Source organism: Euleptes europaea, chromosome 11, assembly GCF_029931775.1.
Source record: "Euleptes europaea isolate rEulEur1 chromosome 11, rEulEur1.hap1, whole genome shotgun sequence".
In the NCBI taxonomy this organism is placed as follows: domain Eukaryota; kingdom Metazoa; phylum Chordata; class Lepidosauria; order Squamata; family Sphaerodactylidae; genus Euleptes; species Euleptes europaea.
The window spans coordinates 68,708,762-68,734,702 of NC_079322.1; the positions used below are offsets into that span (position 1 = coordinate 68,708,762).

Below are 25,941 nucleotides of genomic sequence, written 5' to 3' on the forward strand. Positions count from 1 at the left end.
CACCATTCTCCTGCCTGTGTTCCACAGCGCCTAATATAGTAGGCATGCTCCTCTGATCCTAAGGAGAATAGGATAAAATGAACTTGGCGGAAGGGTGGGATAATAGTGTACAGAAAAGCAGGTAGATTTGCAGACGTGGGATTTAATTTCAAAGAGATTAAGCAAGAGGCGGTGTGGCATAGTAGTTAGAGAGTCAGACTAGTCTCTGAGAGACCCAGGTTTGAATCCAAACTCTGCCCTGGAAACTAACTGGGTAGCAGCATTCTCAGCATAACCTACCCTTACATGGTGGTTGTGAGGATAAAATGGAGGTAAGGATAACAACGTAATCTGCTTTGGGCCCCCATTGGAGAGAGACAAGGATATAAATTAGGCAGCTAGATCCTACTCTGGAAAGAGCTTGTATTTCATTGGACAGATTCTCCAAGGCAGCATTTGCCATAATGTGTTCAACGGCTGGAAGTGAAACCAAACTTTTTTTTTAATTGAATTTTTAAAAAATTGAAATTAGTACTGGCAGATTTTTCTTGTGGAAAATCAAGAGTTTTCTCAAAATCTAGTTTTGCTGGTGTTCGAGGAGGCATCAGCTTCAGGAAATTATAAGATATACCGAATTATCCAGGGATTGGGGGCCATGAATTGATTAGATGTAGGCTGTACCACTGGCTGTAAGGAAAAGGCCTGTGGAGGGGGTTCTCACACCGCTTTAGAAGGTTCTGAAAAGAATGAATTGCTGTCAGTAAGCTGCTTGAGATAGTAACTAATTTGAGAGCAAGAGGTCATGGACTCCAGCTACAGAAGAGACAGGCATGTAAAGGGTTTGGTCACCGTCTCTTTGTACAAAGGAGTGTTGGAATATGGGGCAAATTCATAAAGGCAGAGTAAAGAAACTAAGCGCTGTCAGTGGAAGACAGTTGAGCATAAGTTTGGGAAAGATGGCAAGATGGGAGTTTTCGTAATGTTGGGCTTCTGATCCATCAAGTGTCAAGGGAACATTGAATAGGTCTCAAGGTAGTTTAAGAACCAGCAAAGAGGATGTGTGCTTTGTGGTAATGACTTAATTAGGAAGTCTTTAATAGCAGGATAAGTTTTCATATTTTATGGTTCCTTTTAAAACAAGCAATTTGCCTAGAAATCCTGCATGTAATATTCTGTATAGTTTCTTGTTTCCCTGTTCTGAGGATTCTGCTACGAGCTAGTTGGTAGGGACTGCAAGAAAGAAAGGAGACAGCATAAATGTTTATAATTTTTGATGTATATGTTATTAAAGAATGATATTTCTGCCCTTGAGAACACACCCTTACGCCTGTACTCTCCGGGTTCCGTTTTGTGGTAGCTGAATGCACCAGCTTTGCTGCATAGCAAGACTTAGGAGGCCTGTTCAGTAGCTGCTAAAACAGAAGAGCTACATGTCAGGGTTAACGAAGAAATGCTGTTGCCAGTCATCACAACTGTAGTAAAATAAGCTGCATGCATATGTAACGTATTCCCAGAATCAAATCTTTCTCGAAGCACCTTTTCATTGTTGGAACAACAACTGGTTGCTGTTTCATTCAGCCATGAATTGGACCATTCTATGGTCATTACACAGAGGTTGCCCACACCAGGTACAAAAAGTTAAGCAAAAAACACAGCACCTATGAGCAAATGTAAATTAGTGACATACCATGAATGAGCAACAATAAACGTATCTTCTACATAGGATGTGTGTGAATATAAACAACTCCAAGGGGCGTCACTATTGTGTTCCACAATTTAATGTCGGCTGCATGACCTCATCTGTTTTCCAAAACCTTTTAATATAGGCTAAATACTGCAATATATTAAGCTGACATAGCTTATAAGGTTGGTAAATAGTAACAAGGTCCATGCAGTTGATTAGTTTGCCAGTATCCGGAATAACTTCCTGATGGCCAGTTGACAGCTTGCAGGTAGTGTTCAATTTATGTGACACTCCGTAGGAACAAAACTTCTACAGGACAAAGACGACCCATGCAGGTACCTGCCAGCCCTTAGTTCAGCTACGCACCGTATGAAATCTGAGTAAAGTGTCATTACTGGGCAAAAGAACCCCACAGGTTGGCTGCTTTCATAGAATGTCTGCTAGTATGCCGGTAAGGAATGCCAAACAACAGCAGGAACTGCTTTTCCAACCTACTGAATAGTTTTCTTTTGAATGATCCTAATCAAAGCACTCCCCAGTTCTGCAGCCAGAGTATCCATGTGCAGCAATGCAGAGAGACAATGAAAACTTGAAATTCTTGGGTGGAAACAAAAGTAACTTTCTCATTTTTATACCAGTTGAAAAATGCAAATCCTGAGGAATTTTGAGATTCTTTATCTAGGACTGTGGGTGGGGAAGGGAGGGGGGTTCAGGGAAAGTTACTTTTGAAGATACAGGGCAGATTCCTTCTGAACAGAGATTTTGGAGAGGGGAAAATGAGGAACTGAGGCAAATAGTGGTAACAAGGCAAGAAGTCCTAGAACGTTTAGACAAACTGCAAACTAAAAAGTCACAGGGACCAGACAGTATTCATCCTAGAGTTCTTCAAGAACTCAAATGGGAAATTGCTGAACTTCTAACAAAGATATGTAATATGTCCCTTCGATCAGCCTCTGTACCAGAGGACTGGAGAATGGCCAATGTAACACCCATTTATATATATAAAAAAGGTTCCTGGGGGGACCCAGGAAATTACAGACCAGTTAGCTTAACATCTGTTCCGGGTAAATTGGTGGAAAGCATTATTAAAGATAGAATTGTCAAGCATATAGAAGGGCAAGGTCTGCTGGGCAAAACCCAACATGGCTTCTGTAAGGGTAGGTCCTGTCAACAAGCATGTGGACAGGAATGAGCCTGTGGATATTGTGTATTTGGATTTCCAAAAAGCTTTTGACAAAGTCCCCCACCAAAGACTTCTAAACAAACTTCATAGTAATGGGATAAGAGGGCAAGTCCTCTTATGGATTGAGAGCTGGCTGAAAAATAGGAAGCAGAGAGTAGGAATCAATGGTCAGTTCTCACAATGGCAGGATGTGAGCAGTGGGGTGTCTCAGGGATCTGTGTTGGGATTGGTGCTTTTCAACCTGTTCATCAGTTACCTGGAGTTAGGGTTAAACAGTGTAGTAGCCAAGTTTGCAGATGACACCAAATTATTTAGGGTGGTTAAAACAAAATGGGACTGTGAAGAGCTCCAGAAGGATCTCTGCATACTGGAAGAATGGGCATTAAAATGGCAAATGAGATTCAATGTGAGTAAGTGTAAAGTGATGCATATTGGGGCAAAAAATCCCAACTTCACATATACACTGATGGGATCTGTGCTGGCAGTGACAGACCAAGAAAGGGATCTTGGGGTGGTAGTGGATAGCTCAATGAAGATGTCAACTCAGTGTGCAGCTGCTGTAAAAAGCAAATTCCATGCTAGCCATAATTAGACGAGGAAAAGAGAATAAAACTGCTGATATCATACTGCCCTTGTACAAATCTATGGTGAGACCACACTTGGAATACTGTGTACAATTCTGGTCACCACACCTAAAAAGGATATTACAGAGCTTGAGAAGGTGCAGAAAAGAGCAACCAAAATGATTAGGGGACTAGCGCAACTGTCCTATGGGGAGCGGTTAAGATGCTTAGGGCTGTTTAGCTTGGAAAGAAAGCGGCTGAGGGGAGACATGATAGAGGTCTATAAAATTATGCATGGTTTGGAGAGAGTGGACAAGGAGAGGTTTTTCTCCCTCTCCCATAGTACTAGAACACCGGGTTATCTGCTAAAGCTGGAGGGTGAGAGATTCAAAACATAAAAGGAAGTATTTTTTCACACAACTCATAGTTAAATTGTGGAACTCCCTGCCCCAGGATGTGGTGATGGCTGCCAGCTTGGAGGGCTTTAAGAGGGAAGTGGACATATTCATGGAGGGGTATTCATGGCTATTAGAATGGATACTAGTCATTCTGCATACCTATTCTCTCTAGTATCAGAGGAGCATGCCTATTATTTTGGGTGCTGTGGAACACAGGCAGGATGGTGCTGCTGCAGTCGTCTTGTTTGTGGCCTCCTAGAGGCATCTGGAGCCCCGTGGCGCAGAGTGTTAAGCTGCAGTACTGCAGTCAAAAGCTCTGCTCACGACCTGAGTTCGATCCTGATGGAAGTCGGTTTCAGGTAGCCGGCTCAAGGTTGACTCAGCTTTCCATCCTTCTGAGGTCGGTAAAATGAGTACCCAGCTTGCTGGGGGTAAAGGGAAGATGACTGGGGAAGGCACTGGCAAACTACCCCACAAACATAGTCTGCCTAGAAAATGTCAGGATGTGACATCTCCCCATGGGTCAGGAATGACCTGGTGCTTGCACAGGGGACCTTTACCTTGACCTTTAGAGGCACCTGGTTGGCCACTGTGTGAACAGACTGCTGGACTTGATGGGCCTTGGTCTGATCCAGCAGGGCCTTTCTTATGTTCTTATGAAAAGGACCTTGTGGGTGAACAAGAAGAGTATGTGGAACATGAGGGAGTTGTGCCTTCCGGCCACGTGGGCCTTTGTTTGTTTCTGAACTGATCGACATGTTTCCTGCTTTTCTACACCACGGGGGTGGCCCAGTTCCCTAAATGTTCTTGCTGCTGTGAGCTGCGTTGTGCCACTGCTGTCATGGCTTGTCCATTTGTGTTGCATCAGCCAGCCCCTCTTCACAGCTTCTCCTTTCCCAAGAGTCACCTCACAGCCCTATTCTCACAACTCTCCTTGCGCTGCATTTGCCTTCAAGCCACATTTCCCTATCCTGTGGTACAGTGGTAGGGCACAAGATGACTGTCCTGTCACAGTGGTAGGTCTTTAGGGCACTTCCTGTGAGCCCCTGTATAAGCATAACTGCTGATTGTATCTGGCGGTAAACATGCTTCCAGTTTGGTGTGTGTGTTAAGTGCTGTCAAGTCGCTTCCGACTCATGGCGACCCTATGAATCAACATTCTCCAAAACATCCTATCATTAACAGCCTTGCTCAGGTCTTGCAAACTGAGGGCCATGGCTTCCTTTATTGCGTCAGTCCATCTCATGTTGGTCTTCCTCTTTTCCTGCTGCCTTCAACTTTTCCTAGCTTTATTGTCTTTTCCAGTGTGTCTTGCCTTCTCATAATGTGACCAAAGTTTGGTCATTTTAGCTTCTATGGTCAGTTCAGGCTTGATTTGATCTAGAACCCCCTTATTTGTCTTTTTGGCGGTCCAATTATACTCAAATATAGGTGAGGCAGTACATCCAATTGATAATAATGTAGTGCAGATAGGCAACTGAATGTTTGTCTGACTTGTATTCAGTTTCCTGATCCAGCAAGTGATCCATGTGCAGAAACCGGCTTCTGTGTGCTCCCTTCCTTAGTTAGGTGCTTGTTTTTATTTCTCTCTTCCACTTACCTATTTGTGACTCATCCAGAGGCTTTGACAGCCCTGTAATTTCTCTTGTCTACTTGCCAATGTCAGCACCATCTCTTGCAAAATGCCTGTCATTATGAAGCAGTCATTATGAAGTGAAGTTCAGAAATTTCAGGTTGGGTGTACTGCAACACACCTTTGTGTACCTAAATTCATTTCCTCCCCCTTTGGTATCCCAGATGGTAAACACCTGGTGGGCATATTTTGTTCTGCACTGTAGCTTCGGCCCTGCATCCCATTTACTTTGGCCTTTTATGTATGGCTGTTTCCCTCACGGTCATCCCTCTGACGACTTGGGTCTTTGTTTTGATTATGTGTGCCGTTTCCGACTGTCAGAGGTCGCCTCGCTCTCCCCCTGCGTTTCCCCGCGTTTTGCCTGCGTTTTCAAACAGGTCCCTGAAATTGCGGGCGAAACGCGGGGAAACGCAGGGGGAGAGCAAGGCGACTTTTGATGGTTGGAAACAGCATGCATAATCAAAACAAAAACCCGAAGTCATTGGAGGGGTGACCATGAGGGAAACAGCCATGCATAAAAGGTCTTTGTCCTGCGGAGGTTAAGGGGAGCCACCTAGAAAGAAGTCAGTCTGTATCTGCATAGCTACATCCTGGTTTTAGTTTACTGTTGCAATGTTCAAATGTGATGATACACAGATCACAGCTAGGGCTTGTGGGTACCATCATAATACATCTAGTAATTTATAGTACCAATCTGTACTGTATACCATAGAGACTAAACCATCCACATGCCGCGTACTGGCAAAGTTCACTCCTTTTACATTTTAAAACAGCGATTGCTCGTCTCTAATGCATGTGTTTAAAAGACTATAATTCATTTCAATCTATTGTTTCTCGGGTTGAGAAAATGACTTTGGACTATTGCCCACCCCTCAGCATCCAAGTTGCTGGCTGAAAATCGGCAATAAGCTTTTTTTATTTATTAAAAGTATTTATATTCCTCAGGATCCTCCAGGCAGCTCACAAGATTTAGCAACTATAATCTAAAGAATTTTTAAAAATGAAGCACCAAAAGACAAAAATCAAAACAGACAGGCAAACTGACGAAAACACATGAGAAGTAGCAGAAAGACCGGGGTGAATAGTTTTCACCTGTTGCCTAGGCTTTAGTGCCTGGCAGATGCCTGAAGAAAGGGAGTCCCACAGGCAAGGTGCCACAATACTTGGTTGTATTGATTTGTTTAGAAAAAATACAAGCTGCCTCTCCAGAGGACTGTTCCTTGTATTTTCCAAACTGTCTCAGAGGCAGCCCATATAGAACACATTGTTTTATTTTCTTCATTTATGGGGACCAAAAAAGCTTACATCATTTTCTTTTCCATTTTATCCTCACAACAACCTGGCCCAGCAAGCTTCCATGTCTAAGTGGGGATACAAACCAGGTTAATTTATTGATTTATTTATTAAAACACATCCCACCATTCCTCTTGGATCAGGATCCTAGTGTAACATTCTAACCGCTACACCTAGGGTTGCCAGCTCCGGGTTGGGAAGTACTTGGAGATTTTTGGGGCAGAAGCTCAGGAGGGTAGGGTTTGGAGAGGGACACTAATGCCATAGAGTCCAATTTCCAAAGCAGCCATTTTCTCCAGGCAAACTGATCTCTATCAGCTGGAGATCAGTTGTAATAGCAGGAGATCTCCAGCTAGTACCTGGAGGTTGGCGACCCTAGCTACACCTCATGGATAACTTTGTCCAGGCGACACTTGCAAAGAAAGGATTATCGGTGGTGCATCAACCAATGTTGGTTAAAGGGCGCTACTACTAAAAATTTCTTCTGAAAAAGGGGGTCTTGGGTGTTTTTTGGGGGAACAAATAGGTAAGATAATATATGCAGTATTTATTAATTTAATTAGAAAAATCTGCAGTACTTTCCTATAAAACCACGTTTTTTCAGTGCTCCCCCAAATTTTCCAGAGCCCTCACACTTTTTCATGCTGTACATCTTGAGTGAGAAAACCCTTGTTTTAAGAAGCATTTCCTTCCTTGCCAAAGGGAAAACAGGTCACCAAAGTAGTAGGGTTTTTTTTCAGTACTCCCCCAGATTTCCCAACTACAATTTTTTAAAGCTCTTGGAAAAAACTGAGACTGAACTGCTAAGATAGTAGCATCCAGGTTGGACGGATGGAAGCAGCATTGTCTGTTAAAAGCTTTGCAAACATCATAGTGAACCTCTTAATTCATACTGTTACAATCTTGAAGAAGTAGCCTACCTCACAGTGCAGAAAAGCTCCACTGGATGGCTATCTGTAGACGTGGTGATGGTGGAGAGCCAAACATTTTGCCACATGGAGTAGTCACAGAAATGTACACTCACTCGTAGTAAGGCACATAATCATTCTAAATTTTCCTTCGCGCGTCCTTGAGCCATCGGCCGATTTGATCAGCATGGTGGTTGCTAGCTGGCTGTTCAGTCACAATTTTGGCTTACTTGTGCAAACCCAGGGTGGGGTGTTATCAGATTGGAGATTATCACATAGATGGGTAAGGCTAGCCAGAAACCTTTTTACCATTGTCCGCCTTAACAAAAATCACAACAGTTTTTTCTGGTGTTGAGAGTAGAGCTTGTTTGCTTGATAACACTTTGGACTGTTCTGCGGCTGCCTGAAATGCAGATTAAGCAACAGCCTAAGGGTAACATGGGAAAATCTGACTAAAGCTGGGAATTAATTAAAATCCAAGCCTTCTGAGTCCAGTGCCACATCTGCTAGGTCTATGAAGCCGCGTTTGAAAATTACTTTGTACGAGGAATACGCACCCTTAACATAACCCGAATAGTAAGCAACTCATGGGCCCTTTTTTTAAACTACCATTCACTTCAACACAAATCCTGATCCTTTTGTGAAAACAAAGTCAGAATAAAGGGCGATGACAGTGCTCTTACAGCAGTGGTATAGCATCTTCTTTGCCACCAGTCTTTAGCAGATCTCAGGTAACAGATAGCAGAACCCGTTGCTCGCACGATCATCACTGAGCTGGAATTGGGGTGGTGGGAAGAACCGTATGAAGCCCTACCTGTGTGGCACCAGGCCTTGGAATGAACCTCCAGAGGAGCAGGGTCCCTCCCCACTGCTGTAATGTTTAAGGGGCACCAATGTCACATTGAGGGGGGACATGATTGCTCTCTTTAAGTATCTGAAGGGCAGACTGTCACTTAGAGGAGGGCAGGGAGGTGTTCCTGTTGACAGCAGAGGATAGGATTCGCAGTGATGGGTTTAAATTGCGGGTGAAAAGGTACCAGATGGATATCGGGGGGGGGGATTACAGTAAGAGTTGTTCAACAGTGGAATCAGCTATCTAGGGAGGTGGTGAGCTCCCCCTCACTGGCAGTCTAAGCAGAGGCTGGACAAACACTTGTCAGGGATGCTCTAGGCTGATCCTGCATTGAGCAGGGGGTTGGACTAGATGGCCTGTATGCCCCTCCCAACTCTGTGATTCTATTATTCTTCTTGCATAGGCCTCTCATACTAAGAATCATTTCTGTCTTTGTCTATGTCTGTATATTGGTGATACTAAGAACTTAGAATCATAGAATTCTATGATTCCTTTCCTTATGAAGGTTTCTGAGGTGATGCTTCAATGAAGCTCAGGGTGGCATATGTGGCATTATTCCACTAACCTCAACACAACTGAGAAAATATCCACATTCCAGCTCCGACACTATCTTACCACATCAGCTCTGCAGATGTAATTTACTCATGTCAGTTAGTGGGTTTGCTAAAAACGACGTTAGACTTCGCTTGGAGCTTTCAGTGTTTTGTTCTGAAGGTACCACGTGGTTGCCTGGTGCACAACGCTAGCATCCCTCCTACTGGCCAGCTCAGTTAATTCTCCTGGGAACTGGCGAGCAGCAGTGCCAGCTGTTTGGTACACAGGGAGGAGAAGAAACTTGAGGAGAGCTTACTTGTGAAGCTGCTTCCCCCTTCATAAGAAAATAAAATTTGGTCAATGTTGATACCTTTATTTTTCCCAAGTGCTTTCCATTATGTTTTCACCAGCTCCTTCTAAATGATAGTTAGTGTGATTGTCTGAATACAATAATTATGGTTAGCTGTGTGTGTGCCGTCAAGTTGCTTCCAACTTATGGAGACTCTATGACTCAATTACCTCCAAAATGTCCTTTTGAAAACAGCCTTCCTCCAGTCTTGCAAACTGAAGGCCGTGGCTTCCTTTATTGAGTCAATCCATCTCACGTTGAGTCTGCCTTCAATTTTTCCTAGCATCATTTTCTTTTCTAGTGAATCTTCTCATGATGAGACCAACGTATGGTAGCCTCAGTTCAGTCACTTTAGCTTCTAGGGAGAATTCAAGCTTGATTTGATCTAGAACCTACTTATTTATCTTTTTGATTGTTCATGGTATCTACAAATGGTTAGTTGGGGTGTGTTAAACCAGGAACTGAAGCTGGTTTTATTAACCATAATTGGTCTTAACTGTGATCTTGCACAGTGTCTGAATGCAGACATCCTGGCTTCATCTTGGTTTAAACCTGCCATGTTTTCTGTTAGCCCTACCAGGCTGCAGAGAGGTGGCAATAAAGCCAGGGTTTATTGTGTGGAGCCCGTATGTGAGTGACTGTGAGCTGAATCCTGGCTTCACAAGCCATTCCTGGTTAAAATAAGCCATAGGTTTTGCAATCAACACAGTCATGCATCAGGTAGTATAATAATGAAATATTACACATTGATTTTTTAAAAGTGCGTTCTTAATTTGCAGTAAATATATTTTTAATGCTTCTGTGTAACTATAGAGACATCTAAGAATTCTCTCCTTTTTAAAATACACAACTAATGCTCATCAAAGCTCTACCCTTGGCTTTTCTCTTCTCTTCCCACCCTCCCCCATCTCCAAATGCCAATTTTGGAGCAGCCTGCCAAGTCTGCCGAGAGATGACTGTATAATTTTCAATTGGGCTGTTTGCCCAAAGGGAATCCAATAGTCGGAGATTGACAGATGCAGCCCACCATTATCAGCGCTTGGAACTCAACCCAATTGGCAGGGTTTTTTTAAAAAATTGTGTGTTGTTTTTTTTCCAGGTGCTAAAGAGATTGATATTGCTGCTACCCTGGAGCACTTGAGGGACCAGAGACCTGGCATGGTAGAGACAAAGGTACTGCAGTTTAATCCACATAGGTTTTGAATAATATAAACTCTTTTTTACCCCTTTTGGGAAGCTTGAAGAGACATAATTTAACGCAGGGTACTCTGTTTGGCACATGTTGTTCTCCCTTGTAACATCTCTTAATGTCAAGCTGGATTATCAAGTATAAAACACATCAATCCGCAGATGACAAAATGAAATACATGCTTTTAAATTTCAGGAAATAGATTGTTTCTTCCAAACACACGCAGGTTCACTGAGCATATATTGGGGTTTTTTTTTTGTAAGATGCTGAAATCCTAGGACAGAGTAGGTTATGCATGTATTAATTCACTGTTTATTAATACAGCACTTAACATTGCAAGTATTCCTTTTTGTCTCTTGCACCGGGGGACAACAGCCACGTAGTGGAATAGCTCTGCACAATTCAACCCACTGTCCTGTTGTCTAGAGAGGTTCCCAAACCTGCATGGGTATATTTTCATGAATATTTAGAGTCCATTTCACCATTTGTTCTTTTTAGCCTTTGCAAGCTCACATTGCAAGAATTTTATAAATCTTAGTTTAAAATGTGTAATTCTTATTTCTCAAAGGTTGTCAGACATTTTAAAATTTTACTACAACTAGGCCCTTCATTCATTTGGAAGTTAATGTCACTGTAAGATTGTATCCGATCATGAACAAAAATCTTTGTATCTAGATACTTTCTGTTTCTTCCAGATTCAAACGTTCTTGGGGCCAATCTCACTTATTATGAAAGTTTTGGTAGACTTGAATGTAATCGGTACTTAGCCCAAATTCATGAGAGATTTGTTTGTTTATTTATGTATTTGATTTGTGTGTGTGTAAAGTGCCGCCAAGTCACAGCCGACTTATGGCGACCCCTTTTTGGGGGTTTTCATGGCAAGAGACTAACAGAGGTGGTTTGCCAGTGCCTTCCTCTGCACAGTAACCCTGGTATTCCTTGGTGGTCTCCCATCAAAATACTAAAGCAGGGCTGACCCTGCTTAGCTTCTGCGATCTGACGAGATCAGGCTAGCCTGGGCCATCGCCCTTTCTAAAACATTTAAAATGATTTATGTTACATAAAACTTTATGATAAAACCAGGCACCTAATATGTCTATAAAACCTCAACATATAGCAGCCACAAAAATTAAAAACTAGTTGCAAGCACATAGCACAGGCAAATAAGGTTGGGGGAGGAGAGGCCAGCTAGATTGAATACCAATGGAATTCTGTTGCTGTCCTCAACCATATGCCTGGCGGAACAGCACAGTTTCACAGGCTCAGCGGAATCGCTTTAAGTCCCGCAAGGTGTGAATTTCACTGGGCGTCACGTTCCACCAGGCTGGGCTAGAGCCCTGGTTGAGGACAGCCAGATTTTTTTGGGCCAGGGATCACCAGAGGATGTTTTTCAACCAAGCAAAGTGCTCTTTGGGGGGTTTGCCCGGAGAGACGGGCCCAAGGGTACAATGGTCCCAGACCATTTAGGGCTTTGAAGGTCAATACCAAAATCTTCTCTCTTTTTAATGTTGTTTTGTTGTTAGAATTGTTCATGCTCAAGACTGTTGTCATAAGAGCAGAGAATAAATAGGAATTCCAAAACCTTAAACCTAATTCGGTGCTCAATCTGGATCCAGTGCAGCTGGCAGAGCCCTGGTTAGATGGTGCCAGTCCATGTAAGGAGATGCGCCACCCCAGCCTTCTGGACTAGTTGACGTTTCCAGATCAATTCTAAGGGAAACCTTGTGTAGAGCAAGTTACAGTAGTCTAGCCTGGAATTTAAAAGCCATTTCTCAAATATTTTGGATGTTTGCTTTTATTTAGTCATAATGCCACCCTTAGTCTTTTTTTAAAAAAACTGTCAAGTCACAGCTGACTTATGGCAATCCCATAGGATTTTCAAGGCAAGAAACATTCAGAGGTGGTTTAGCATTGCCTGCCTCTACATAGCAACCCTGGGCTTCCCATCCAAATTCTAACCAGGGCCAACCCTGCTTAGCTTCTGAGATCTGACAAGGTCACGCTAGGCTGGGCTATCCAAATATGCGACTATTAGCCAGAATGCGGATGTTACCATTTCTGTTTTTTAGTCTGCTCCTTTCTCAATCTCACTGGCAAAAATTGAAAAAGAAAGTTCAGTTTTAGTATAATCGCCATTTTCAGTGCAGACACCCACCTCCAAAAAGGGTAATTTTAGCTTCTGGTGGTTCATACTTTAGGCATGCTCAACATTTTTGAACCTGTGGCCACTTTAGGAATTATGGGAAAGAATAGTGGGCATGACCACAAAATGGCTGCCGTGGGAGGTGGAACAAATCACAGAAAAGCTTTCATGAGGGGCAGTGGCAAATGTTGGGAGGTTTCAAGCTAAACATCATTTTGATGATGGGGCACCTATTTTTCCATTGGTGCTCCCTGCAGACCCAAGGGTGATTTCTCCAATGGTCGTCTGAAGCCCCTGTTGTTCCAAAGAGTTGCCAGGATTGGCCCGTTGTTTCAAAGAGTAAGTGTTTGCGGGGAGACACAAGTGGGGGCCAGGAAACACATCTGAAGGCGTCATGGGGGGGGGGGATTGATGCATTAGATGCGGCTTGTTGAGTTGTATCTCAAGGACAGCACAGGTTCCAATAAGTAAAAAATCATAAAAAGAAATTAATTTGATACAGAGAAATTGCAATGGGTAAAAATCCCAGGTCATGGAAGTAATGTTGTTTCTGGCAGATGATTTTGCTGTATGTTATAGCAATCACTACCAGGGACCCAAGCCAGTGGAAAATGTAATAACAAACAACCTCAACAGCCCTAAGATTGACTTGGCAAACGTAAACCGAGGTCATGACAAAGACAGAGAATATCTAGATATGGTAAATAACAGTCAGTTAAATCCTGTGCAGAGTTACTCCAATCTAAGCCCATTGAAATCTGAGAGTTTAGACTGGAGTAACTCTGCCCAGGATTGCAGTGTGCATGCCTTGGGGCAGTTAGCCATAGAACCAGCAGTCCTTCCTAAAATATTCCAAATGCTGTAAAGGAGAATACTGAAAATAAGCAGCATGCAAATCCAGTGCTCAGCTTAGTCCTGACACACAGTCTGAATTTTCTAGTATATGGTTCAGGGTCAGCTCTGGACTATAGCTGTACTTGGAAGGACTTCATCAGCATGTTACGATCAGATAAAACGATTCAAAGTTTAGCTCACCTTGCTTGTCCGCTCTTGACTTCTCACTCCCTTGTTAAAACTGCCCAAACTACTTTTAATTGTGCCAAGGGCATTGCAAACTTTGAATATCTGGCAACGTGCCAACAGCGTGCAGCCTCCAGAGAATTTTGCACATGTGCTAGATTTAAACAAACCATGTTTTCTCCCAGCTGAATACAAATAAGGCATTGAGCCTCTTGGAGTAATTTAAAACAATGGATTAAAAATCAGGTTAGAAATGCCAATTAGTGTGTCTCTCTAGGCAAAATAAACAGCCGTGACATTGAATTTCCAGCAGACAGCAGTCCGTGTTTACAGAGTCCACTGGATGGTTGGGTCATTCAAAATATTTTTCTGCAATCGCAAGGATTTATAGGGCATAATCCAACCATTTTAAAGTCTCACTGATTTCAGTGAGAGAGTTAAGCACAATTTAACTATCTTGTTGATTAAGTTGACGCACATGTTTAGTCTACAAAATACTAATGAAATCATTGCTACTTCTCCAGTGCTGAAGCAACATTATTAAACAGTGTGGAGAAAGGCTTGTGTTCTTTCAAAGTTCTAGTAAGCCTTAGAAAATACTCAGTCTAATATTATACCTTTATAATAAGTGAGAGAGCCAGCATGGTGTAATGGTTAAGGTGTCAGACTAGGATCCGGGAAACCCTGGTTCGAATCCCCACTCTGCCATGGAAACTTGCGGGGTGACCTTGGGCCGGTCACACACTCTCAGCCTCGACCCCGGTTAACTATTTGGATGGGAGACCTCCAAGGAATACCGGGGTCATGACGCTGAGGCAGGCAATGGCAAACCACCTCCAAATGACTCTTGCCTTGAAAACCCTACGGGGTCGCCGTAAATGAGCTGTGACTTGATGGCAAAAAAACAACAACCCCAAACACAAAAGGGTGCTCTCTACGGCTAGATAAAGTCCTTCTTTCTCCACTTCCCTCCCATCATTGCAACCTTCCATGTAAAAGTTATGATATTACACATTAGGCTCAATTTTTGTTTGTTTCTAAGTTTGACTGGAACAGAAGTATATTGACATTTATACTTTAAGTAATGCTAACTTAAGAGCCTCATGGCACAAAGTGGTTAGCTGCAGTACTGCAGTCCAAGCTCTGCTCACGACCTGAGTTCGATCCCAATGGAAGTTGGTTTCATATAGCCAGCTCAAGGTTGACTCATCCTTCCATCCTTCCGAGGTTGGTAAAATGAGTACCCATCTTGCTGGGGGTAAAGGGAAATGACTGGGGAAGGCACTGGCAAACCACCCCGTAAACAAAGTCTGCCTAGTAAACGTCGAGATGTCACGTCACCCCATGGGTCAGGAATGACCCGGTGCTTGCACAGAGGACCTTTACATTTTTAATGCTAACTTGGCTCCCATGCAGATCAATAAACCCAGAGAGTTACCAGGTTCAGTTAGGTTGTTTTTTTCCTGCAAACCTGGGGTGGGGCTTGTGCAGACCACATATAGGAGCATCCCTGTCGGCCAGAACTGGGCAGAGGAGGAGGGAGTGGGAGCTACTGGCCAGGTGAGCAGGCAAGAGGGGAAGAGCCAAAGCTGTCGTCACCACTGACCCCCACCCTGTGCTGCTGTAGGCAGGTGAGAAGTGGGAGATGCCACTCCCTCATTGCCATGTGAGCCAGGTGGACAGAGGTGGCAGTGCTGCAGGAGAGTAGGGGAGTGGGAGCCACCACTACATGGGCACTGCAGGTATGCAGGTTGGCTGGCAAGTAGCCAGCCAAGCAAGGGGGGGGAGATGGGAATTTCCCCTCCCCTTTACCTTTCGTTGGTAATATATGTGCAATGAGATGCATTTGACATACATGACAAGGCTTGGGGGGGAATTTATGGAGATACTCGCTGTTACTGATATTCTCTGAGATGACTAATTTCAATAGGGGGAATGTATTCGTTGACAATTAAAACATTTTCATAAATGTTCTGACATACCTTCAAGGAGAGCCGGCATGGTGTAGTGGTTAATAGCAATGGTTTGGAGCAGTGGGCTCTGATCTGGAGAACCGGGTTTGATTCCCCACTCCTCCACATGAGCGGCGGATGCTAATCTGGTGAACCAGGTGGGTTTCCCCACTCCTACACATAAGGCCAGCTGGGTGACCTTGGGCTAGTCATACTCTCTCAGGCCCACCTACCTCACAGGGTGTCTGTTGTGCAGAGGGGAAGGGACGGTGAGTGTAAGCCGGTTTGATTCTTCCTTAAGTGGTAGAGAAAGTCGGCATATAAAAACCAACTCTTCTTCTTCTTCTTATAATTACTATCTGGAGATCTGTGTCTCATATAACTTGTCAAACATTTACTATTAAACCATTTCTCAATCTTACATTTCAAGTGGTTTAAAAAAATGACAGTCAGTGCTAACATTATCTTCAACCAAAAACAAACCAAGCGGCGGCAGTCCTTCACCGCAGATACAAAAGCAGCAGTTGAACGGAGGTTCTCCCTATCAAAATAATGTCTTTGACAGCTTCCTAAGAGAGGGAAACCAGGGGGCCAAAACACACCTCTTGACGGTCAACTTTGCACAATACCAAGGCAGCTAGTGCAAAGACTGAACTCCTTGTGAATGTCAACTCTGCACCCAACAAAAGATGGTACCCAGAGTGTGACTTCACTGTTGGATCTTAAAAGCTGTAGGAGTATACCCCTGATGTGTCTGCACATATCTGAGTTCTAGCCGTTAAGTGAAGCCTCCATTTAAATAAAGGCACACTTCTTCAAAGTGTGTTCTCATTATGCATTAAAAAGGTAAAGGTCCCCTGTGCAAGCACCGGGTCATTCCTGACCCATGGGGTGAAGTCACATCCCAACGTTTACCAGGCAGACTTTGTTTTACGGGGTGGTTTGCCAGTGCCTTCCCCAGCCATCTTCCTTTTACCCCCAGCAAGCTGGGTGCTCATTTGACCGACCTCGGAAAGATGGAAGGCGGAGTCAACCTTGAGCCGGCATTATGTATTACAGGGAGTTAAACAAAATGTATCTAAAACATGCCAGTCACTAAGATGGCTTCTAGGTATCTCATAGTAGTTAACGGTATTGAAATGCGTGGTGCTACTGCAGAATTGTTGGGTTGGGCAGGGTGCAGCTCATGTGATCAGTGACGGTGAGAGAGGCCCCACAAAATTGCTCCGAGCTTCTTCAGTGATGCAGAATAGAACAGTAAGCATATAATAAATAAATAAATACATTTTATTTGCAGCTAGTATGCCAGATAAAACAGGTAAAACAGAAACTGACCATACAGAGTAGATGTTTACAACCAAAGTCAACAAAATTAGGAATCACCCAATTTTACATTTTCACAGATTAAGGAAGTACATTAAGGTGACGTAGCTTCATGGCTACTGCACAGTATTTTGCGACCTGGGCAGTGATTGGTGAGCTGTCTCCCAGCAGAAACCTTTTGGTCCATTCACTCTCATCACCAGAGCCCATTTCCCTAATCAAAGGGTCAATAATATTGAAGCGGGCTGACTTGTAGAGGGGACATCTAAAAATACATGCTCAATGGTTTCCAGCTCCCCTGTGTTACACGAGCAAAGTCTCTCCACCCTGGGGATCTTCTTAAATCTCCCTTCTAATATGGTAGATGGTGGGGCTGCACATATATATGCATTAAAGATTTCAGAATGTGGAAATCAAGTCTCAGACCAGCTTCCCCTATACATATTGGAAGAAGCTCGATCTTGCTTACTGCTCACAGAACTAATGGATCTTAAGAACATAAGAAAAGCCAAGGCCCCTCAAGTCCAGCAGCCTGTTCACACAGCGGCCAACCAGGTACTTCTAGGAAGCCCACAAACAAGATGGCTGCAGCAGCAGCATCCTGCATGTGATCCACAGCACCTAATAGAATAGGCATATAATATAATAGACCTTCGATCTTATTTGCTGTTAATGATTCCTCTGAGCTTCTATACTTTGTTTTGTCCATTTATATCACAACCTTTTCTCTTTGGCCTCTTGCTCTGCAATTAGCTGTAGATATTTTTGCTAAATACTTCTCCAAGATTCCTGGAAATACTCTGAAGTGTTTATTTGTTCTGTCCACAGGAACAGTTTGAGTTTGCATTGACAGCTGTGGCTGAAGAAGTTAATGCGATACTGAAAGCACTTCCGCAGTGAGCAACTCGTCGTCCTTGGAGGTTCCCGGAGGGACCTCTCTGTTTCCTTATCCTCGGTCCCTGTGAATGTTGTTGGAAAACCGTGACCTGACCTTAGCTGTGTGTCTTCTATTGTAACCACATATCGATAGGGTCTTTGCAAACTTCTATTGCCAGTTTAAAGTTCAACAGTTAACACGTGTATTTTATTCTTGTCTTATGATATTCAAAAATAATAATACATTGAGGCCTTGGTTCAGTTGACGAGAACAATTCCCCTCCGTTCCTTTTACAGCCTTGAAGCCCTAAATTTCACCTTATCAAAAAGCACACGTACACCTTGTTCATAGGAAATATGCAGTGTTGTGGGTTAACAGTGCATTCAGTGTATCTTCGACAACGTAGTGTTCTCCTATGTTTTGTAACTTTTCAGGGCTGAATAAAAGGAGCAGGGGGCCCAATTAAAAAAGAACAACGAAGCCTTGAGATCATTCTGACAAAGGCCAGGCGAGCACGCAGAATGGTGCTGCGCGTGGTGGTAAACACAGGTCCAGCGTCTCGCATAAAGAGGCCGTGCCGCTTCATGCTGCGCCGTGGCAAGTAGACGTATTTCCTTAACTGTTGTTTACTTTTCAACTCTGTGCAATGAACAGAAGCAAATCTGAGTCCACATCACAACTTGGAGACAAAGGCAGTCACGTTAGCAGGGGCCCCAGGTTCCAAAGAGCACAGCAAACTTTTATTGTGTATCACTGCCATAATGGGGGTGGGGAGCTGAATAATGGAACATCTCAATGGGAGTTGAAAGCCCCCATTGGCAGCTTGTTCATTGCTGATCCCTTTTTTTTTGTAGAGTTAGAGGAGAAAATGCATTTATCCGTGTGTTTTATTTCTTACGGCTGATTTATCAAAATATATCCCATTTTTGAAGACCCGAAAAGGGATTCTTTTAATGGCTTTTGGGCATATCTGAATAAATCGCTTAGCGCAGGTCTTCAAAAGATAAAGTTGTTTGTCACATTTCAATTTGCACAATAATTCAGAGCTATCACACCTTGCTTCGGAATCCCATTATGAGTAGCCATATTAATGTGAACTATACTACTTGCCAGTGATTGCTTTCAAAATTGCTGCTTGTGACTATTAATTCCCTTTGAAACACAGAAAAGGAACAATGTCCAGACGCATCCCCTTGCACACACGGAGGAAGTTGCCTGTACCATTTGTTGATTCCAAGAGACTGGGATTTGCTTGAGCATTAAATTGAAGGGGGGAAAAAGATTATTTGAATCACAGGGCATTGATACGGTTGTTTGTTTTCAGAATCCTAATTAAATTCTGAGATCTCGCACTTTCTAAATGTCTTTTAAGAATTAACATTTTTGAAAATCTGTAATTTAGCTTAATTTGGCTAGAACAGGAAGATCAAAGTGCCTTGCAGAATGAAAAAAAAGGCTGTGATTCTTGAGCACAATCCACCTAGCTAAGCTGCAACGTACACCAATAACGTCAAAAGGGTTCTCTGCATGGCAGTTTCCAATCCCAGCTGCCGCATCTGGTCTCCACCACCCACGCAAGCCCCCTGGGATGAATAGAAAAATGTTTAGCCAGCAGCGTTTGCAGGGTTGGGCCCGTTGTCTTCACTGTTTTAATGTAAGCGTGAATAGAAGATATACCTTCTAGGAATTAAAAGGGTTGTTTCCCTCAAGCTCTCAACGTGTTCACTTTCCTGTGTATGCTTCTGCTCGCCGTTCTTGGCACGTGTTCAGTGCTTGGCTTGCACATTTCATCACTGGATTAGTATCGTAAAGCCGTTACGGCAGACTCTTCTCTCCCCGTTCCGTTTGCTCGCTGTACATTTAACCACATGTTTGTTCTGTGGCATCAGCATTTCAGAGCTGCTCCAGTAATAAGTAAAAGAAAGTAATGGGATATGAATAAGAAAATGGCCTCTTCATTAGGTAATTTAAGCTTAACAGGTTTCCTTTTATTACTTTTAGCAGCCACAGAACAGGAGTTTGGGGAAGGCGAAATTGGTTGATACAGTATCTGCCAGAGTTTGGAATGAGATTTACTGGAGATAAATGATAACGCAGCGGGCTTTTGCAAACTTGCGTAGCAACATCCAAATCGGAATGTACATTCTAAAGAGGCAAATGTGGCTCGTGGCTCTTTGTTAGGAAATGGAATGTTCTTGAGACATCTTGTTACTCATTAAGTAACAGCCATAAGTTTAGGGCATATTGAGGATTCACGCTTGTGGTTGCTGGTAAAGTGTTTGAGATCTTAACAGTCCAGTCCCCTTCTCATGGAGGCTAGGTCACCCTGGAGGGTAGCTTGTTAAGCTTAACCCTCAAGGACTCTTATAAGGCTCCCTGGCTCCCACATTTTAAACAGAAGCTATCACTTGTAAATTTGAAGGTGGAGGACCTTTACTCTTCTTCTGTAGATCAATGTAAAATACGTGGCCAAATTGAGTTACACTTATTTTGATGCTTGGAGGAAATGTTCTCCGCGCGACCTGGGCCTGTTACCTAAGGGTAGTCTTCCTTCCTATCTGGATTCTCTGATTAGTCCAAAATTAGAATCTTTATGCATTCAAGATTTAATTGCCCTTTTTCAATGGTTTTGCTGGGCTGTATGCTAAGGATCCCTTTTCCAGACCAGCTGTGTCCCTGCCCTCTTCAGTCAGTGGACTCCTTGGTATATATCATTTTGCATTGTCCTTACATGAAACCAACTTAGGCTAAAATGAATTATATCATGTTTTAACAAATGGCCCACATTTTCTCGAGCAACTTTTTTTTATTATCCTCCCACTAAATCTGTATTGCACCATAGCTTTAATTTTCTGTAAAATTATCGTATTATGTCTAACTTTAAATTTAAGCATCTGATTTCTTTAAGGGCTGGGGTCTCATTCTCTATTGCAATTAAGTGGCTAGATCTCTTTTCCTGTGAATCCCAGCTGGCATGATTTCTTCAGTACTGGATATTGCTTTCATAACATGGTCTAGCAAAACACAAGGGGCATAGCTAAAGCCATCCTGACATACTAGAAGGACAAAGATCTACAGTGGAGGATCATCCTTATTCAACCATTTATTTACATTCCCAGTTTCAAAATGACTTCACAGACAAAACTTTTCAAGGAAATAAAGCATAATACGTTTCCTGTGGCATAAAGATTGTTTTGAGATTGTCTCTGATATAATCCATTCTGTTGCAGATTAACTCTTCATCAGAACCGTCCTATACACAGTCGCATCCTTCTAATCCCATTGACTTTAATTGCATTAGAAGGGTGCATCTCTGCTTATGGTGACACTGTAAGCCTGCAGCTTTTTGTCTGCTTATTCAGTTAATCAATTAGTGCAATCCTAAACTGAATGACACCTTAACACCGATGGGTTAAGAACGGGGCGGGTAACTGTTTATTATTATTACTCCCAGTATAGCATCTCCAAGAATGTTTTACAAATACCAAACGTTCTGTTAGCCTTTTAGTCCCTGTACTTGTTCACTTTACCTCATCTCTGTGTCCATTTGCAGCATCTAAAACCATAGGTGCAAAAATTATCAGGCTGTGTGGTTCAATGAATACATATTGGGGAATAAGCTCAGTGGAAACTGGGACTGATTTCTGAGTAAATATGCATAGGAACAGACCGCAGACCGTGTTATCATTTAGAGAGCATTTCTTCAGTTTGTTTTAAAGCAATTTCATTGCACATTGTTAGTAACATTTGCAATTCGGTTTTATTTTACATTTTCTAATGTTAAACCAACCCAGAAGCTCTGATCCAGAGACACGGGGAACTGAAATGAGATACTTGCGGAGGGCTTCAGATGTGTCTCAGCACGAGGTAGATGTGATCAACACGGGCTTCACTGGGCTCCCCTTTGGGGGACGGTGGTGGCCTTCAGCCCCACCCTTCAGAATCTCCCTCTTGTTTGGTGTCATAGCACCTACCACTGTTCCATGTTGCATGGGAACAGTGTGCATTGCCCCATTGCGCTCAATGTGGGTATCTGGCCGGGGCACACATGCGTGTAGGTCCGGTTCAGGCAGGGGGCTCTGTGTATAGATGTCGTCTACTGAATCCAGGTGGAATTGTCTCAGTAAGAGCTAGTGCGGTGCACTGTCTAGATGGTTGGGTTTTGAGGTTGGAATCCCAAGGTCAAATCCTTGCTAAGAAGAGCGGCTTTTCATTGCTCATGGGGTGGTAGAATACTAAGCATGTCATTTTAAGGCAGGGTAGGAACACAACGAAGGATTGAATGTATTGAAAGTAGTTATTGTTCATTTCTCTGCTTTTTGCATCTGATATTGCTCCCACATTATTCAGCAAGCCTTACATTTTGTTTAATGATTTCTACTTCCATATTTTTCCAATGCCAAAATTGATTTTGTCAGATTTGTTGGGGGGGGGGTGGAGCATCCCACCCTCCCCAGCAAAAAGCCGGGCTCAGGGCAACTCTCAGCATGCTTAAAACACTAATACCATTGAATCACTGTAAGTCATATTAAAACTGTGATAAGTCCTATTAAAACAATGCTCATAAAGAAAAAACAGCCCCCTAAAACCACAAATATCAAAATATCAAGCATTTGGTGCACTTATTGCCCTCAGGCAAGATGTAAAAGCCTGCCACCTTCCCTAGTTGAGAAGATCAGACCTCTCTTAAACTTCTCTCGTCCTACCCAATCCCTTTTGGACATTGCCCATCCCAAAGCAATAATCCTTTCTCTCTGGTCTCTTTCACAGATGGTAATTGTGTTGATCTTGCCTCATCTTTTAACGTCTTTTCTAAACCTAGGATCACAGAGAATTGCATTCAAACAATTTTTATAATCTCTGTTTAGCAACCAAGTTTTTATAATCGCCAAATCTTTTTTCCCGTTTTGTACATCCACACTTATTATCTTTATTCCAACAACCTGTCATCTTGTTGCAAACCAGGTAATTATTGCAAAGATCATTCAAAGCTGATGGTCTGAAAAGCAGTGGTGTGGCAGCAGCTCAAGGAGGACAGGAGGCAGGATCCTAGTACCAGTAGAGACCCAGAGTGGTGTATTGGTTAAGAGCGGTAGTCTGGAGCTGTGGACTCTAATCTGGAGAACCAGGTTTGATTCCCCACTCTTCCAGGTGAGCAGCGGACGCTAATCTGGTGAACTGGGTTAGTTTCCCCACTCCTACACATGAAGCCAGCTGGGTGACCTTGAGCTAGTCACAATTCTCTCCGTACTCTCTCAGCCCCACCTACCTCACAGGGTGTCTGTTGTGGGGAGGGGAAGGGAAGGTGATTGTAAGACAGTTTGATACTTGATAAAGTCGGCATATGAAAACTAACTCCTCCTCTTCTTCTTCCTCTTCAGCAGAGGTTCTCTCTTTCACAAATAATGGGGTCTGAACCATAGTTCATCCCAAAGTAATCTGCCCCGGAGCTGCTTCCTCATCCATGCTTTCTGCTGGACTCAGCAGAGGGTTTGGGGAGGCTCTTGAACTGAAACCAGGGGATTCTGAGGTTCCCTTCCCACCAAACCATGGCTGCATGGACTCTGCATTTCTGGGATACCAGGGGTTGCGTGCGTGAAAGTCAAAACAATCTTACTGCAGCACAGCAGAGGGGTGTTTCCCAAGCAAGCAATATTTGGAGGGTCTGCTGCAGAGGACAGGCCCACATAATCATCCCTACGTGACCCCCTGGCACAAACCCATCATGGAACAGCAGCTTCTACCCAACTGCATGAAGACCACTTGAGTGGTTCTGCATCCCTTAAGCAGATGTACTGTTGCAGCCAGAGTTTTGCACCTTGCTATGAAAATATTTAAATATGGGTAAAGCCTTCTGTTACCCATTTGCTTGGATGACCAAAGAAGACCCTACCAGACTTGTTAGCAGGCCATCTAGATTCTCTCATAGGCACAGAGAGGAGCGAAAGACTCAAGCAGCTATGTACAATGTTCTGGTTGCAGGATGACGTTAATGTATCTGTGAAATGTACAAATTCCAAAATCCAGTCCGAAAGGGAAGAATATTTTAATGTTTCATTTTGGTGATTCCTTGGCCTAAGGCTGGTCCAGGGAGCTGCTGTTCCTTGACAGACGAGTGGAAGTTATGGACTTCCCATAATGAATATGCTCAGGAGGAGACACATCTGCCTTCAAGATTTCTAAATCTGATTTACAAAGTCCAAATACAGGTTTATTAGAATGGCTGTGAATCACCATTACCTACAGATTTTATTCAGGGACTGTTGCTGATTGTTTGCTCAGAATGGTTTTTTTGTCCCAAAGCCACAAACGCCAGTCAACAAGAAGTGAGTGAAGTTTAATTACCCCCTCCCCACCCCCAGCAGTTATTGAAACTCTGGGGAGAAAAGCTGTTTGCACATCTCTCCTAAACTGCATGCATAATACCAACCCAACACGTCCCACTGGGGAATGACAGCAATATTACCTGCAATTTGTGGTTTTGTGCTTTATTAATCAAGTAGAACATTAATATAAAACAAACCTACTTCATAATTACTGAAATAGACATTAATTTTTAAAAAGGAACAAAACCTGTTTATTGAAATAGAAAACATAAGTATTTGATGAGTTTTGCCACAGAACAATAGCTCTCTTTTTAATTTACATTCTCCCCCCTGCCCCATTTGATTAGTAAACACTCTCGGGGAAATGGCTGTGATCATTCACTTTTTCCAAGTGTAGAGTTTCTATGAGTTTGCTTTGCATACCCTGTGTAGATTAGATGGTTATGCTTTCCTGCTAAAAAAATCTCATTTGGCATTTGAAAATCTTTTCATAGTTTTAGGCTTCTGGAAAACCCAATATCCCAAGTGCAGAAAATAATAAAAACCCAAGACGCTTTCGTCTAATTAAAAGTATTGCACATTTTCCTTGAGTTGCTGCTTCCTAATGAAACACGACACCAGCAGGGGTTCAGCTGTCGATGGGTGTGATCCCCTAAGCATGGCTGATGGACCGCCTGGGTCCAGCCCCCGGTTCCTCCACAGCCTCCATTGCTATGATGTCACACAACACAGCAGCTGCCCCTTTGACGCATCGCCCCTGATGGGTCGTCTGCATGCTCTTTGTACTGTACCTGATCACATAACTTGTTCAGTTTATAGAAGACGATGGGTAGCCGTGTGAGTCATCAATAGCAGCAGAAAAGAGCAAGAGTCCAGTAGCACCTTATGTTTGCTTGTTTGGTTGTTTGTTTTTGCTGGTCAGTGACCGTATTAATAAATGATTACAGTAGCACCTTAAAGACTAACTAAATTTCTGGCAGGGTATAAGCTTCCATGAGCCACAGCTCCTGTCTTCAGTCAGCTAGAATGTGAGTCCATCTGTCCTTAAGTAGAGAAGTTAGATCGATGGAATCACATTCTAGCTGACTCTGAAGAAGTGAGCTGTGGCTCACGAAAGCTCATCCCCTGCCAGAAATTGTGTTAGTCTTCAAGGTGTTACCGGACTCTCACCCTTTTCTGCAGTTTATAAAAAAGTTTCTCTTGTTCATTTAAATATGTTAAGATTATTTATATGTATATAATTTCAAAAGTATATTATTATACAAAATATTTTGTTCTACCTCTGTAAAAATTCTCACGTGTGAATAAAGTATGCTGTCTGTGGCATTTAGTGAACACTGCAAAATGGAAGTCTGGTGTTTGTCTCTGAAGCCGGGAGGAGACCGAAGGCTCTCGAGCTGAATCTATGGATTTGCTATGATCCTAGTCCTTAATAGTCTCCACAAAACTGTCTGAAAAGCACCCTCCTGCCCCTTCCCAGGTAGCTTTCCCTTTCCAAGCACTGCTGTTCCAACTGCTGTTCGGGTCTCAGGGCTTTGTCCACCTTTCCTTATGATTCTGCAGACACGCATGCATGGCAATGTAAAAAACGGCTGCTTGAAGGCTGGTGGCCTTTTTTTTCTGTGCATGTGCAACAGCAGAAGAAAATGCACAGGACTAGACACCAGGAGCAGCGAGTGGAAGTGATAGGTGATGGCCCCATAGGTGAATTGCCTGCTAACAGGAACCAAAGAA

The 25,941-nt window shown here is 43.1% G+C and overlaps 1 protein-coding gene and 1 long non-coding RNA gene across 2 annotated transcripts in view; both read left to right on the plus strand.

The window, feature by feature from the left end:
- The window catches only part of PTPRN2 (protein tyrosine phosphatase receptor type N2), a 674,076-nt gene extending 656,148 nt beyond the window's left edge, over nt 1-17,928 (plus strand). Inside the window, exons 22-23 of the mRNA XM_056857125.1 lie at nt 10,477-10,550; nt 17,833-17,928. Coding sequence (XP_056713103.1) covers nt 10,477-10,550; nt 17,833-17,904 — 146 coding nt within the window. The 3' untranslated portion in view covers nt 17,905-17,928. The remainder of the gene's footprint in view (nt 1-10,476; nt 10,551-17,832) is intronic.
- Nucleotides 17,929-24,959: 7,031 nt separating this feature from the next.
- Nucleotides 24,960-25,552, plus strand: LOC130484834 (uncharacterized). The gene is made up of 2 exons (XR_008933696.1): nt 24,960-25,018; nt 25,390-25,552. It is a non-coding gene; the product is annotated as an uncharacterized LOC130484834 (long non-coding RNA).
- The last annotated feature ends 389 nt before the right edge of the window (nt 25,553-25,941 follow it).